The sequence below is a fragment of the Gekko japonicus genome, unplaced genomic scaffold (assembly GCF_001447785.1).
Source record: "Gekko japonicus isolate JY-2015 unplaced genomic scaffold, Gekko_japonicus_V1.1 scaffold795, whole genome shotgun sequence".
Taxonomy (NCBI): domain Eukaryota; kingdom Metazoa; phylum Chordata; class Lepidosauria; order Squamata; family Gekkonidae; genus Gekko; species Gekko japonicus.
In genome coordinates, this window is record NW_015171527.1 from 372,497 (window position 1) to 387,823 (window position 15,327).

The following is a 15,327-nucleotide window of genomic DNA, read 5'->3' on the forward strand; positions in this document are numbered from 1 at the left end:
ATTAACATGTAATGTGATGAAGATGAAGAATGTAAGTTAACATTCCCCAAGACCATCTTACTGAGCTTCATGACATGAAGTCAAGTCGAAGACACATTCTGCTAGACAGAATCATAGAGGAACCTACAATGCGAGACAGAAGGTAGTCCACTATAGGGGAAACTGTGACTGATAAAGTGGGAGCTGCTATTCACTGCTGCCATCTCACCCACTTCACCATTTCACCCCCAGGTTTCAGCTACTTTTGTTTTAATGGTGCAGTTTATTCTCTAAGCAACTTCCCTGATGCTTTTAGAATGAGTAGGGCTGCCAGCTCCAGGTTAGGAAATACCTGAAGGATTTGAGGGTACAGCCTGAAGAGGGCGAGGCTTGGGGAGGGGAGGGGCTTCAGTAGGGTATAATGACATAGAGTCCACCTCCCAAAGCAGCCATTTTCTCCAAGTGAACTGATGTCCGTCACCTGGAGATCAGTTGTAATTCCAGGAGATCTCCAGCTACCACCTGGAGGTTGGCAACCCCAAGAATGATTCTGGGGCTCAGTGGTAGCTCATCTACTTTGCATGCAGAGAGTCCCAGGTTAAATCCTAGTATATCCAGTTAAAACGGATCAGGCAGTAAGTGATGTGAGAGACTTCTGCATGAGACCTGCAAGTCAGAGCAGAGAATATTGATCCGGATAAGGCAGCTCTATGTGTGTTCAAGGTTGCCATGTTCAAAACTTACACACTACTCATCTGCCTCAGGCTCCCCTGGTGAGTACCAAAGAGCAAGCCTAGCGGGGCCTATTTTATCTGAGGACAGAATATGCTCAGTGTGACTATGAATTCAAACAAGTGGTAACCCTCAAGGACTTGCGGGCGGGAAACTAATTTCCCCTCCCCCACTATTTCCTCTTTCTCTCCCTGAAAACCCCCACAGCCTTACTCGTTTTCCTGTTTCCTTCTCTCCTTCCCACCCAGTAGCCAAGTTACCTTTATCTGCCAGGCCCCCCTGCAACCTCTGCCTAGAAAAACTAAGGCCCAGGTGTGTGGTGCTGGCTGAAGCCTCCGGATGATGGGTGGAAATCTTCTGGGACTTCAGCTGATCTCCAGGCAACAAAGATCAGTTCCCCTGGAGAAAATGGGTGCTCTGGAAGGTGGGCTCTGTGGCATTCTATCCCTCCCCCAAGTCTGAAGCCCTTCCCAGACTCCACCCCCAAAATCTCCAGGAATTTCCCAATCCAGAGCTGGCAACAGTGGCTCAGGAGAATGACGTAAGGTGCCCTGGCCCCCACTATGGAGAAAGGTGAGGTACAAATGAAGAAAATAAATAATAAATATAGACAAAGATGGGAGGCAGATAAAAGGTGGGCTGGTGAATGTGGCAGGGGAAAAGGCAGAAGATATGGGGGTTGCCAGGAGGAGAGGAAAAGGAAATAAGGAAGGGAAGAGACTACAGGGGAAAGTAAAGCCCCCCACATACAAGTCCTTGAGGGTTCCCTACCATACAGGTGGGCCTAGCTTAGCAGCCAGCACCACACACCTGGGCCTTAGTTTTTCTAGGCAGAGGCTGCAGGGGGGCAGTTGGCTATTGGGTGGGAAGGAGAGAAGGAAACAGGAAAACGAGTGAGGCTGTGGGGGTTTGCAGATGCTCCTTTCTTTCTTTTGTTTTTTTTATCACCCAACCAAATGTATTTTTTTAGATTTCAGATTTTTTTTTGCAAACCTGGGGCATTTGTATAAAGATCCATCTTCCCTGTTCACACCACAGCTCCAGTCACGTTACGTATCCTCAGATTTAGCCACCTTGGCTATTAGTATATAGATTAGTGAAAAGGGATCTGTGTAGCTTGAAGGCCAAAAGGACTTACAAAGTTACCTGCTTTGTCAAGGATCTGGAAAGGTACCATCCTGGATCTGACATGCTTGGGTTCTAGTGTTTGTGAAAGTCTGGGGCGAACATTTTGGGATTTGCCCTGTGTGCTGGTTACATTTTTTTTAGCAGCAATTACTTTGAGCCCCCTTTGTTTTATTCACACAGCTTACTCTCTAAAGAGTTTTTGCTAATGCTCCTTGAACAAGCCTGACCTCAACTGGTGAAAGCAGGGAGCCAGATCTGAGCCAATGCAGTCACCAATGTGAGCGAAGCTTTTCTTTGAAAGTGAGAAATGGACACGCTAAGCAGCAAAATGGCCATTCCAAGCAGGTCCTTCCCTTTGTTGCCTTTTATGGAGAAGGACATGGAACAATACTTACTGTCCCCATAATCTGGAAGTTCAAACCCTTCTTCATAATGACTCTCAAAGGGTGGGATGGGCAGCTCTTCAGGTTCATCTGCAGAGCAAAACAGAGATCTCATTACAATTTTTCAAGGATGTGACACTGCAGTTTTCCAAAGGACCTTTAACAGGACAGGACAAGCCCATAATAAGCACCCCGAGTTTGCATACAAATGTATTTCATCTACGTCCGAGATGACCAATTGGTGGTCCACTGCCTGTGAATCAAATTCTTTCAGTCCCCAGGCCCTGTTAAATATTTTTTCATGGTAAAATTTTTATTTTTCATAACACAGAAACAAAACAGGCCCTGTTAAACTTTAATAAACATGTGGAATTGATTGTTTTTGTCAGATTCATTCTAAAGGAAAGGAAAATTGTTCCCACCAGTTGTAAGTCATACTGACTGGTTTGTTGTAATCAAGGTCTGATTAAAATTTTTGAAAATCTATAACGTGAACTGGGTAAAATATAACCGGCTAAGGTTGCAATTGCTCCCACAACCCTCTGCTCCTTACACCACTTATCACCATACATTCCTTTATGTATTTGGAATGCTCAATGTCTGTCCTGGTTTTCCTACCCATTCTTGCCTCCCAAGGCTTTGATCCAGATACAAATCCCAGCAGGGTTGGACTAGGAAATTAAAATGGCCCAGCACATTGGGCCTGCTTCGCTCATACTCAGTTGCCAGTGTCTTGGAAGGTGGCAGGTGAGCCTAATCTCATTGCCACTGCTGGCTGAGTATCCCCCTCGGCTCTACTGGTGCTTGGCTCATCTATCTCCATCCAAAGCAGCAGCCCACTGGGAATATTCCCAGTAACTTAAAGGGCTGATCTGCCTCTGCATCCCAGCAAAAGTCTGGAAGCCACAGACGGAGATATTTTCTTACAAAAGTACAGAGTGGTTGGTAAATTCATAGTGACAAATCCTTTCCCCCCTTTTTTGCTAGACAAGCTGTCCATGGGTGTGTCTGAAACAGAGAGACAATGAACGCTCTGAAATAGCTAGAGATTGCTTGTCTAGCCGGTGGCCAAGAGGTGGTTTTCCAAGCACCATATCTGGAAGCACAAAGCTCTGACTGTAGGCACATCTCCAGCAAGCAGAAGAGAAAGGGATTTCCCATTCTGAAAGTTGTTCAGACTCCTTCTGCCTTTGCTATTCTGGGAGGCTTTCCCACCTCTTTCCTTTCTTCCCTTCCTACCCCCTCCCCACTCCCACCCTAAATCTCCCTCTACTTTCCAACATCCTGGCAAAAAGGAAATGAACTGCATACTTGGCTTCTCCTCTGGCTCTGGCCTGGGTCTCTCAGGTTTCCTCTTTGATGGCTTGCTGGGCTTCTGTTGGCGTCTAACATATTCAACTGTGGGGAAAGGAAGAGACTTTTATCACTTACGAGAGCCTTGTGTGTGCAGAAAGACAGGATCCCTCGCTGTTAGGGTGGCATGGAAGCCCTGTTCATACGAATCTGTTTTATGCAGAATCAGACCACTGGTCCATCAGGGTCAGTGCTGTCTACTCTACACTGGCTCCAGAGGGATTGGCTCCCCGCTGATTAGCTGAAGGGCACTTTAAATTTTGCAAGAGGGCAGGGAGAGGGGTATACGCCACCCCCACCCACTTCATTATGGAAAATAATAGCAGCCCCACCAGAAAAATGTTTGCCCCACAAACCACAAAATTCTGGCTATGGGGCTGAATGGGGCCAATAGGGACTCCCTGAGGTCTTTTCGGGACACCAGCACAGGGGGAAGCTTAAGACCCCTCTCCCCACAGACTGAGGCCTCAGTCAGCATCAGGCTGCACATGCACGGGATCCTGGTTCCCAGCATGGAATCACAATGCAAGCCTGATCGCTTGGATCTTGGGAAGACGTGGGGGGAATATGCAGTTAGGTCCTGGAGGCAGCTATAAACCCCCAATGAGCTTTCTGATTTTCAGGGGAAGAGAGAGTGAAGCACAGAAGATGGTGGTAAAGACAGAACTGGTTATATGGAGAGGAAGAAGCTAGACAGACTGCGCAGAATGGGGCTCTCTGGTGCATTTCTTCCATCTGTGGTGAGCAATGCTCCCTCTAAGCTGTGGAGTCTTGTGAACAAAAATTCAACTTTGTGAGCTGCTGGAATTAGAGTTGTGGGTGAGTGATTTGGCTACTGCATACATTAGTTTGCTCTGCAGCCATCCTTCCTGAGCTAAGACAAAAATGTGTGAGCCAGAGGCTAAAAAACTGTGAGCTGGCTCACACTAACTCAGCTTAGAGGGAACACTGGTGGTGAGCCATGCTCCCTCTAAGCTGAGGAGTCTTGTGAGCAAAAATTCTACTTTGTGAGCTATGGGCATTAAAGTTGTGAGCAAGCGATTTGGCTACTGAATAAATTAGTTTGCTCTGGAGCCTTCCTTCCTGAGGTAAGACAAAAAACTGTGAGCCAGAGGCTGAAAAACTGTGAGCTAGCTCACACTAACTTAGCTTAGAGGGAACACTGGTGGGGAGCCCAGTTTGGATCCTCAGATCCGTATCTGGGCTCCTTCTCTTTTTCACCTGTTCTTCTTCTACTTCCACTAGTAGTTTTGCCCAGATGGTTCTGGGGAGGTGGGGAAAAGTGCCAAAAAGAAAAAAAGACTGGGGGTGAGAGAACACAAAGTCCCAATTGTCTGCATTCCGAGGGCATCACCCTGGACCACAGGAAGCATACCAGACTCCTGCAGTTACTTGGCTCTGCAGCCAGCATGACCCTTGTATAACTGGTGAACAGGACCATATAACCACCCAGCCAAACTGGAACACCGCAGGCTCGGGTCTCAGCGCAGGGCCAGTCTGTTTGCCTTGGCAAACTCCTTCCTGTCTGTCAAGCATTATTCAAAATCTGTTGGGCACTTTCCACTCATGCAAGCCAAAAGAGTCAAGGCACATGCAGGGAAAATGGGGGGAAGCGTTTGGGTGTGTGTGTGCGTGTGTCTCGGCTGCTGAGCTGTTTCCTCCGGTGAACTTCTGCACAGACCCTAGGCTGCTGGAGACAAAGCCAGCAAATATCAAGCATTTCTGCAGCGGTTTAAAATGTGCAGAGTCCTTCGCAATATTTCATCTTCACAATAACTTTGAAGTGGGGTTGATGCATTGTAAAAGAGAGTTGAGAGTTTGTTGTTGAGAGTTTGACCTGTCACTGTTTGGCAAAGGAAGGGTGTCCACTCAAGACAGTGGCAAAGCATCTTCTTGTTTTAAAGACCACAGTTGGCCAGGAATCTCTTCAGATACAGAATACAAGGTTTCAAGGAAACCATCCCTGTCTCATAAGCCACATGGGAGACACAGCATCAGACCATCATACTGCAAAGGGACAACAGATAGTCAGTTCCTTTAGGGCCACACTAGATGATGTGGCATTCGTGTGCCTGACCTGTGGATGCTGGCACCTTTTTAGAACTGAAGTGAACCATTTAAAAATGCCATGAGGTCCAGTCCTGATCAGGCCTGTAGTGCAGCAGGACCAGGCCATCTTGTTGTCCCCTCCCCCTTGAACCTTTTCAAGTGCTGAAACAGCCGTGTAATGTCTAGTTTGGCCTTTGAGCCACATCCTTTGCTCTTTTCCCACCTAGATCAATAATATATGTCCACCCTCTAATCAGAGGAATAGAGACTACACAGCAGAAGGGAAAGTCAGCAACAGCAGCACCATACAGTCCTCGTAGTCCTCGCGCTCAATCTGCTCATTGTAATCCAGTGTAGGCGGCTCCTGCTCTCCTGGGGACTCTAGAGAAAGAGAAGCAGCACAGTTATTTCCTGAACCTGGGGGCTGTCCAGGGATGTAGGCTTTGAGGGCGAGGATTGCATGTGGTTTGACTGGCACTGGTTTGACTTGTTGCATGCAACAGCCAAGGCTGCTCTGTAATGTCACCACAGTCACAAGTGAGTTGCAGGTTCTCAATTCCAGTGTTTGGGGGCAGACAATTGGCATCAGGACACTGGTGTATATGGGGAAGGTGTTTCTGCCCTCCCCCTTGTACCATCCTTCTCAACCTGAAATAGCCCCAGGTGGGCACTATCTGGGACAATCCATGCGTTCCCTGGGATACACTTTTGTGGTCTCCCAACAAGTCCATTAAAAGCCCCCCCCCATTGTTTCAGAATGGAAAAACTGCACAAGGGGGAAGTCTGGAGCCCCTTCTTCATATTTATTGCAGTCCTGATTCTAACCAGGCACTGTGCAGGCAAGAATGAAGGATAACTTGAATTGCTGCTTTAGCTATGGCCAACTCTACACCAAAGGAAAATTGACACAATATGGAGTGTGCACAGGACAGGTCTGGGTCCCCACCCTGTGTAATGGTCAGACACGAATTGCAGGTTCTTTTCAGTTTACCATGTGTACGGTGCCTAATTTGGATCAGGACTGAGGCCTCCGTGCAGAAGGGGCTTAAACTCCCTCCTTTGCTTTCCTGACGAGAGGGGTGCTATTTGGCCCGTCGGGGAAAACCATGTGGTCCCTGGGATATATGTGGGTTTCCCCAGAGGGCCAAAGACTGCTTCCCAGGCCATTTCAGGCTGGGAAAATGATAGGCTTGAACAATGCTCCCTCTAAGCTGTGGAGTCTTGTGAGCAAAAATTCTACTTGGTGAGCTACTGGCATTAAAGTTGTGAGCGAGCGATTTGGCTGCTGCATAAATTCGTTTGCTCTAGAGCCCTCCTTCCTGAGCCAAGACAAAAATGTGTGCGCCGGAGGCTAAAAAACTGTGAGCTGGCTCACACAAACTCAGCTTAGAGGGAACACTGGGCCTGAAGCCCTTCTTTATGCACATCATGATCCTAATCCAAATCAGGAATGGAGGAGAACCCACAATGGCTACACAGAGTAGGAAAACTACAACCAACCTGTGTACTGAATACCGTGTGAATTCACATGTGGCCACAGGCAGCAGATATGGAGGGGAGGCCTACGGACTCTGCTCCCACTGCCACCATCATCACACCACTGGCCATCAGAGCATCCAGTGCAACTTCACTCCTCATTGCCAGGTGATCTGGCAAGCCATGTGCACCCAATGGGGCTTCCTGCATCACACGGCCTTTAAAGGTTCTTAGGGAATCCGGAAGGAAACAGAGTGGTGGGAGATGAGTGACAGAGGGATGGAAAGTGGTGAGAGACAGTGGGGAGGCACTGGGGGCAGCAGCATCAGACAGCACCCCCCCCCCTGCACAGAACGACCACTGGCTGCAGCTCAGGGAAGGGATTCGCCCAGCCCCATCAAATGTTGCCCCCTCCCCGAGAAAATCCAATCCAAATTTTTAAGAGCCATTTTTCAATTTCCAAAAAGCATTTCTAATGCTATGTTCGGCTGGAAACTGGATCGTTAAGCATAGAGGCCAAAGCAAGCCTTGCCTCAATCAACACTTGGCTTAAGCTTAGCCATTGTCCCTCAGACATCACCTCATTAGTTCTAAATGATAGGTATTGTTGTGCCTGGCTTAGGGCTATTCATCAGAAGGTGTCTATGTTTGGCTTTTCACCTGAGTCTTTACAGATAATGGCCCTAGACCAAGCAAGGGCCATAGTCAAGCAGAGAATGCTAGACACTGAGAGACACAATGATAATGCCAAGGTCTCGAGAATTTATGCTCCTCTCCAGAAGAGATATGTCGTTTCCCCAGCCCCCTATTGATTGAATCTGACAATTCCATCCTATAGAAGGGCCTTTTCTATGGCCCGATGTAACACTTTTCCTTCTGCAGTTATAGAGGGTCCTTACAAAAAGGTGCCTGTGGCTGAGCGCATTTGTCTGTGTGGCATGGGCAAAGTAGAAACAATCAAACACACTTTGCTTGGGTGTAGTCTCTGCAAAGAAATATGAGCCAAATTTATTCATCCTATACTGGCGAAATTTATGGGCCTCCTGGACTCTTAATTAAGGAATATACTTTTGGCGGATTCTAACCCTCAGGTTACACTCGCTTGCTCCAGATTTTTGGCTGCAAAGATTGCATAAAGGGGTAATATAAATGTCCCCTAGGTTTTGCATATGTTCCCTTCTTTTAAATACTTCTTTCTTAAGTCTTTGTACATTTTACTATTATATTCCTATACGAATGGCTGTGCCCTTTCTGTATTTTATGTAAACTAGTTTGTTTTGATCTATGCTGGCCATAGGCTGTAATAATAATAAACTATGGAAACTATGGGAAGGGATTCTAAATTAATGGTAAAAAGTCCTAAACTTCAGATTTAGCTGAGCTCAATAGCTGAGTCCAGCCCTTGCATGCCAAAGGATCCAGAGTCAATCTCCAGTTAGAAGGATTTCGGGTTCCAGAGCTGGGAAAGACCTCCTTCAGCCTTAAACTTTTGAAAAACTGCTGCTGGTCAGGACCAGATTGCATAATGCTTAAAAAAAAAAAGTAGGGCATACCTGACTTGCGTTACCTGCAGCCACACAGCGGCTGTAGGGAATATGCACGTGCAGCTCTGAACTGAGACCAATTAGCCTCCCCTGGAGCCATTTTGTCCTGGAAAAATGATTTGGGGGAAGGTAGGAGCCCCTCCTACCCCCCCATGCCATGGTCCCAAGCCAAATCTGGCCCCCTCAGCCTTCTAAAACGACGTTCTCCGCAGGTGCTATGTATTTTAAAAAATGTACTGTGCCGTTTGGTTCTCAGAGAAGACAGTGCTGAACTATGTGGATCAAAGGTCTGATTCTGCACGTGGCAGCTTTGTGTACTACAGCCAATTCCCCCTGAAATCAGTTTGGAGTTGTGAATATGCTGACGGATTTGGACTGGGGAACGGAGCTCCTTTAAAACTGTCTGAAAATTTACAAGTTGTTGGCTTTTCTTCAGATACTAGGAAGCAGTGGCCACATTCCCATCTGTAGGAAAATTTAGAATAGTGAAGGTCTGGCCAATATCTGAAGCAAGATAATGTCTACTGCAGAAGGTTTTGGAGTGAAGAAGGGTACTGAAACACTCAGACACTGTGGAGCGATGATAATTTTGCACGTCTGTCTGTGCATGGTTGATGGGTCCGACATCCCTGGAAAAGTATTTGGCATGGGGATCCTATATTCTTTAACCTGCCCCCTAGTGTTGTCTAGACTGGACTGTGATTGAAACATCGCAAGAGAAAAATACCTGGGCAAACAGCCAGCCCAGACATTGCTCTAGATGAGTGCACGTGTTATCTTCTTAATGAATGAGATGCCTCTCTTTGTCCAAGCTGGGAGCCTCTCTGACTCCTCCTTCTCTTCCTGTGCACTTTGTGCTCCCTCTCTTTCCTCGTGGACCTACAAGGAGCAGGACGCATCTACAGGTCTCTTCGGCAGAGCCATACCATCATACTTGCACACACATACTACCGGATTAGCTGGTCATTTGTGACAGGACTAGTATGCTTTAGATTAGGCTTCTCTCTCTCGTTTCCACTGCGACATATATGTGAACTGAATCAATAAAAGTAAGTTTTACCATTTTGCAACATCCTTGATCGGAGTCTATTTACTTAGGATTGCCAGCTCTGGGGTGGGAAATACCTGGAGATTTTGGGGGTGGAGCCTGGGGAGGGCGGGGCTTGGGGAGGGGAGGGGCCTCAGCAGGGGATAATGGCCACAGAGTCCACCCTCCAAAGCAGCCATTTTCTCCAGGGGAACTGATCTTGGGCATCGGGAGATCAGCTGTAATAGCCAGAGATCTCCAGGTGCCCCCTGGAGGTTGACCACTCTATATTTACTCCATGTGATACCACTCTTTTCCTGATTGTGCAGTTTTGCTACACTACCCAATACATATCCCCAATACACATGTGGGCTGCTCACCTGGCTGGCTTTCACGGTTCCGGTCCTCTCTCCTGGGCTCCTGTGGGTCAGTGGGGGGTTCGTAATAGTCAACTAAAAAGTAAAAAAACCAAAATAGGCATGTGTAATACCAGACCCCACATAGATGTAGGCTTTGAGGGCAAGGGTTGCATGTGGACTAACAGTGCTGGCTTGACTTGTTGCATGCAACAGCCAAGGCAGCTCTGTAACTTCGCCACAATCACATGTGAGTGGCGAGTTCTCGATTCTTGTGTCTGTGGGCAGCCAATTAGCATCAGGACCCTGGTGAATAATATGGGGGTGTTTCTGCCTTCTCCCTTGTACCATCCTTCCCAACCTGAAATAGCTCCAGGTGGGCACTATCTGGGACAATCCATGCGTTCCCTGGGATACACTTGTGCACTCCCAACTCCATTAACAGCCCCCCCCCCCGATTGTTTCAGACTGGAAAAATTGTACTTCTTCCTTGTTTTTAATACATTACTCTCTGTCCTTTCCAAGTTACACACTCAAATTACACTCCTCTATAATCCTGGAGTCTATCGACGGCTATTTCCTATGAAGGATAAAGGAAACATCCCTATTCAGAGGCAGTGCTCCTCTGAATTCCAGTTGCTGGATGGCAAAGAAGGGGAAGGCCTTTGTGCTTTGCTTGTAGGCTTCCCAGAGGCATCTGGTTGGCCGCTGTGGGCAACAGCACACTAGATGGACTTTTGGTCTGATTCAGCAGGGCCTGCTTATGTTTCACTGTAGTTACCCTCGGTCATGGGATTTCTTGTACCTACCCTGGGTCATGGGATTTCTAGGCACATGAGAATTTTTAGAAGAAAAAGAAAGCAGGGAGGAGGAGAAAAAGGAAGACGTGGTTTTTATACCTCACTTTTCCTCCACCTTAAGGAGTCTCAAAGTGGCTTACAATCACCTTTCCTTCCCCTCCCCACAAAAAACACCTTGTGACTAGTGTTCCCTCTAAGCTGAGTTAGTGTGAGCTAGCTCACCATTTTTTAGCCTCCTGCTCACACATTTTTGTCTTCGCTCAGGAAGGAGGTTCTCCGGAGCAAACTAATTTATGCAGTAGCCAGATCACTCACTCACAACTTTCATGCCGGTAGCTCACAAAGTGGAATTTTTGCTCATTAGACTCCACAGCTTAGAGGGAACATTGCTTGTGACGTAGGTGGGGCTGAGAGAGTTCTCAGAGAACTGTGACTGGCCCAGGGTCACCCAGCAGGATTCATGCGGAAGAGGAGTGGGGAATCAAACCCAGTTCTCCAAATTAGAGTCCACCACTCTTAACCACTGCACCGTGCTGCCGCTCTAATACTTAGAACATGGAACCAATGAAATCCATCAGCTGTAGATTGAAGACATGCCTCAAAACAGTGCATCTTTACACTATGCATAATTACCTTAGGGAATTCACTGCCACCAGATGTTGTTATGGCTGCTCACTTAAATAGATTTTAAATGGAGCAACAGTAATTCATGGCCATTAGGTCTGTGAGCATGTCACAAAATACCAATTGTTGAAGAGAACTGGGTAGGGAATGGCTGTTACCTCCTACATGCACTAATTATGTGATTCCAGTGAAAACATTTGGGAAACAAGATGCTGGACAAGATCTGGGAAGGTCCGATCCAGGAAGGCTATACTCACAATCATTTGCTGCCATGATCACCTGTAGACAGGGCTTACTGTTGTTTCACCCCCCTTGGCTTTTATGCTTCTCTGCTTCATGGTTAACATTCCTCTAACCACCCACCAGAGTCTCACTTTCATTCCCCATAGCTTAATTGTTCTTACTCTGATGCCTGTTTGGGTCCTGTTCCTCATCCCATCGTGGTTCTGTCGGCTCCTCTGGGAACAAAGCTGCAGAATAGAGAGCTGGAATCAGAAATGCAGAGGCAAAGTCCCCAGGACGGGGGAGATGGAATGCAACGGGACTTGAGGAAAGGCAGAAGGGGCATCTGAACAAAGGAGAGGAGATGTTTGTTTCTCCCCTGCAGTCAGCTGTAAATGTGAGAAGCATTTCTCCAGGCAAAACACTTAGGATAGGTCCTACCAGAAACCGCCCAAGGAGACAGTATTGGTCTGCAATGCTGGGGCTGAGTCCTGGGTCTAAGTTGGAACGTTTGCAACTTCAGCTTTTGTTTCTGGTAATTATGGGCCAACCCAGGCATTCACTTTTTTTAAAGAGTTGGATCTGGGTAACCCTTGAAAAAAGAAGTGAATGTCTAGTTTGGCCCTAATTGTCCATTTTGAGCTGATCCAGCCCTTCTCTAGGGATTTTCAGAAAAGAGCTGTTAAAAAGGGAACTAGGAAAAGAATGAGTGTATGTCACTGTTATTCAACCAAAGAACATCAAAAGATACTCCATGAAATTGCTGGACTAGAACTCCACACAGGGCTTACTGTTGTTTCATAACGGCAAAATAAAACAGGAGTCCAGAGGCACCTTGAAGATAATTCTGAATGCTTATGCTGGAATACATTCTCCTAGTCTTTAAAGTGCCCTTGGTCTCCTGATTTATATTTCTGGCCTAGAATGTACCAGTAAGTTCACTGCTATTAATTTAGGGCCCGGCTAATGTTTCCTCTCACTCTACAGGTACTAAATCAACATAATAAATCAAGGGAGACTGAGCTGTCACCAAGTATATCGCTTGAGAATGATCATGGCACTTCCTTGAACTTTAAATATAAGTTACAGGTGTTTCCAGGAAGAGGATCTGCTCTGCTCTCCCTCTCCCCAAAGTTCAGTGGTTCTTTCTGGAGCCTCTGCACCACACTGTCATCGGGTCATCTCCCTTCTTAGTTTCCCCCAGCTCTGTTGTGATCTTTCCTAAACCTGTGTTTCTTAAAATACTGCATTCAAAGTAGGTTTTTGGAGAAAGCGTAGAAGGGAAGGTGTGCTGCACCCAGTGCTACTTGTCCTTCCACCCACCATTCACTCTGTGTGCTGGCAGGGTAAGGGGGTGGGGGAATGGGGAGGTCTTTCTCCTACCAGTAATCTGCCCAGCCCTCTAAATTATTCTGCTTTACCAGGAATCTTTCTTGTCAGAGTCAAATGCTTTTATTAGACTTTGTGATTTGTTTGTTGATTGACTGAATTGTTCCCATCATGTCTGTAGTCCGCCTTCAGTCCCATGAAGAAAGGAAGATTATAAAGAAGGCTGATAATAATACCTGCTGCTAATAATTTCTATCCAAGTTCTTTTTAAATTGGTAGCAGGTACCAACACAATAGTCAAAGCACCCACCAGAGGCGAGTGGGAAATGCAATCACTGGGGAAGAGACAGAGAAACCACACATGGAGGCAACTGCCTTTGCCTATATCTGTTGCGTCTCAAGGCCTTTTGTCTCAATTGTTTACCATTTCCCCCTTTGGCCCATGTATATAAATAACTACCAATTGTGAATACGCTTCATACATTTGATGAAACAGCCTCTGATCCATGAAAGTTTTTTGCCATAGAAAGTCTGTTATAGCCACACACGGCACTAGTTTAGAAGTGAAAAGCAGCTCCAAAGGAGCCCCAGTGTGGATTGAGACTTAGAACTGGGGAAGGGAAGGTAACTTTTCTCTCCTGTGCTGTTTTTCCAATTGAAAATGCCCTATCCTAGATGGTGGATAGTGCTATCAAGTTACAGATAACTTATGGCCAACCCCATAGGGTTTTCAAGGCAAGAGACATTCAGAGGTGGTTTGCCACTGCCTGCCTCTGCATACGGACCCTGGAATTCCTAGGTAGTTGTTGCCCATCACAACATCATGTGTAGCCTGGGGCTTTTGCTTTAAGATGCTACAAGAGAATCTCACAATGGAATCCTACGTGGAGTAAGTCTGCACAGAACTGTGCTATTAGTCTGTTGCTCTCTGTATTGTCACATGACTGATGGAAGAGACACAACCAGGCACTTACATATCCCCCCTTCTTCATTCAGACGAGACAGCTCATCTTCCTTCCCATAGGGCGAATGTAATCCGGGTGAATCAGGCGCTTCATAATAGTCTTCCTCTCTGGCCGGGGGCGGGATCAGCGGCCTCTCTGGAAAGTGGTACCTCTCCTCTTCCTCGTGTGGCTGGACAGAGGGAAGCCTCTCCGTTTTCTTTCCTGCTGGTGTTCTTTTGGTGGGCTTGGGGGTCTTCTTCTTGGGTTTCTTCGTTGCCTTTGGACGTTTCTCCTTTGGCTTTTTGGTGGCCTTGGGAGGCTTCTCCTTCTTGGGGGCCCTGGAAGGTCTCACTTTAGGCTTCTTGGTTGGCTTAGGCGGTTTCTCCTTTTTTCCCTTCTTGGGCTTTTCCTTAACCCTCTCTGGTGCTCCTGTGAGGAGACAAACACAGCAAGTCTACAGTCACGTTACCAACATTTTAATAAGGCCCCCCTATAAACATCCCTTTAAGAGCAGTTTGAACTTCAGCAGTCAGTGGGTAATAACTTTTTGTACCTTGCCAGGAGTCACCAACTTTATTGAGAGGGAGTACTTTCAGAATGTGGAAAAAGGGAAGTGGGCCATGGCAGCCCTGAGGCGGGGAAACAGTCAATCATAAAATGGCTGCCATGGGGAACAAGATCTCTTTTGCTTTGCTTCTTTGCTTTTCCAAAGAAAGGGGGCAAGTTGGCCCCTGTGTGGTATAGTCACAGGCAGTGTTCACAAGCCCAGACATAATGAAGTCTGTGTCTGCTGGATGCTACTTTTACCACTGGGTTGACTTGGAACATCGTTATCATCTGACTTTGTTGGATGCTATCCCTACCATTGGGCCGACTTGAATACCGCCATCATCTGCTGTTTTTATTTATTGATGTTGTTAACTGAGATGTGGTTTTTAACTGTCTTAATTTTGGATTGTTTTATGATATTTTGATCTTGTTAGCCACCTTGAGCCAGCGTGTCCGGCAAGGCAGGATACAAATAGAAACAATAAATACATAATAAATAAATAACCCGAGGGCAAAGTGTTTGAACTTGAGGACATGGTGTTTTGACACAGATATTCAGGATCAGTTTAGCACTCTGCTCGTGAGTCAGCCTATATAGGAAGTGATCTCAAGATATCTGTCCCCCCCCCATTTGAGACTCTTGGATCCACACAGGGGTCTTTTGGGGCCAGAGTGCGCTGGAGCAGCCCAGGAGCCCGCACAAATGGTGACAGCGGCAAGCCCACCCCCAGTTCCCCGGCGCCGAAAGCGCTGTGGCCAGGGGATGCCCAGAGAGCGCCGCCACCAGGTCTCCAGGGCCCGTGCTGAAGTGCTGCAGCTCGGGGGAGGCCCG

General features: G+C 47.0%; 1 protein-coding gene across 2 annotated transcripts in view; it reads right to left on the reverse strand.

Moving 5' to 3' along the window:
* The window catches only part of AEBP1 (AE binding protein 1), a 56,123-nt gene that overhangs the window by 28,386 nt on the left and 12,410 nt on the right, over positions 1-15,327 (reverse strand). For both annotated transcript variants that reach the window (XM_015419514.1, XM_015419511.1), the window contains exons 2-7: positions 13,977-14,375; positions 11,856-11,921; positions 10,052-10,123; positions 5,934-6,005; positions 3,534-3,620; positions 2,235-2,312 (exon numbers count right to left, since the gene is read on the reverse strand). In XM_015419514.1, coding sequence (XP_015275000.1) covers positions 2,235-2,312; positions 3,534-3,620; positions 5,934-6,005; positions 10,052-10,123; positions 11,856-11,921; positions 13,977-14,375 — 774 coding nt within the window. The remainder of the gene's footprint in view (positions 1-2,234; positions 2,313-3,533; positions 3,621-5,933; positions 6,006-10,051; positions 10,124-11,855; positions 11,922-13,976; positions 14,376-15,327) is intronic.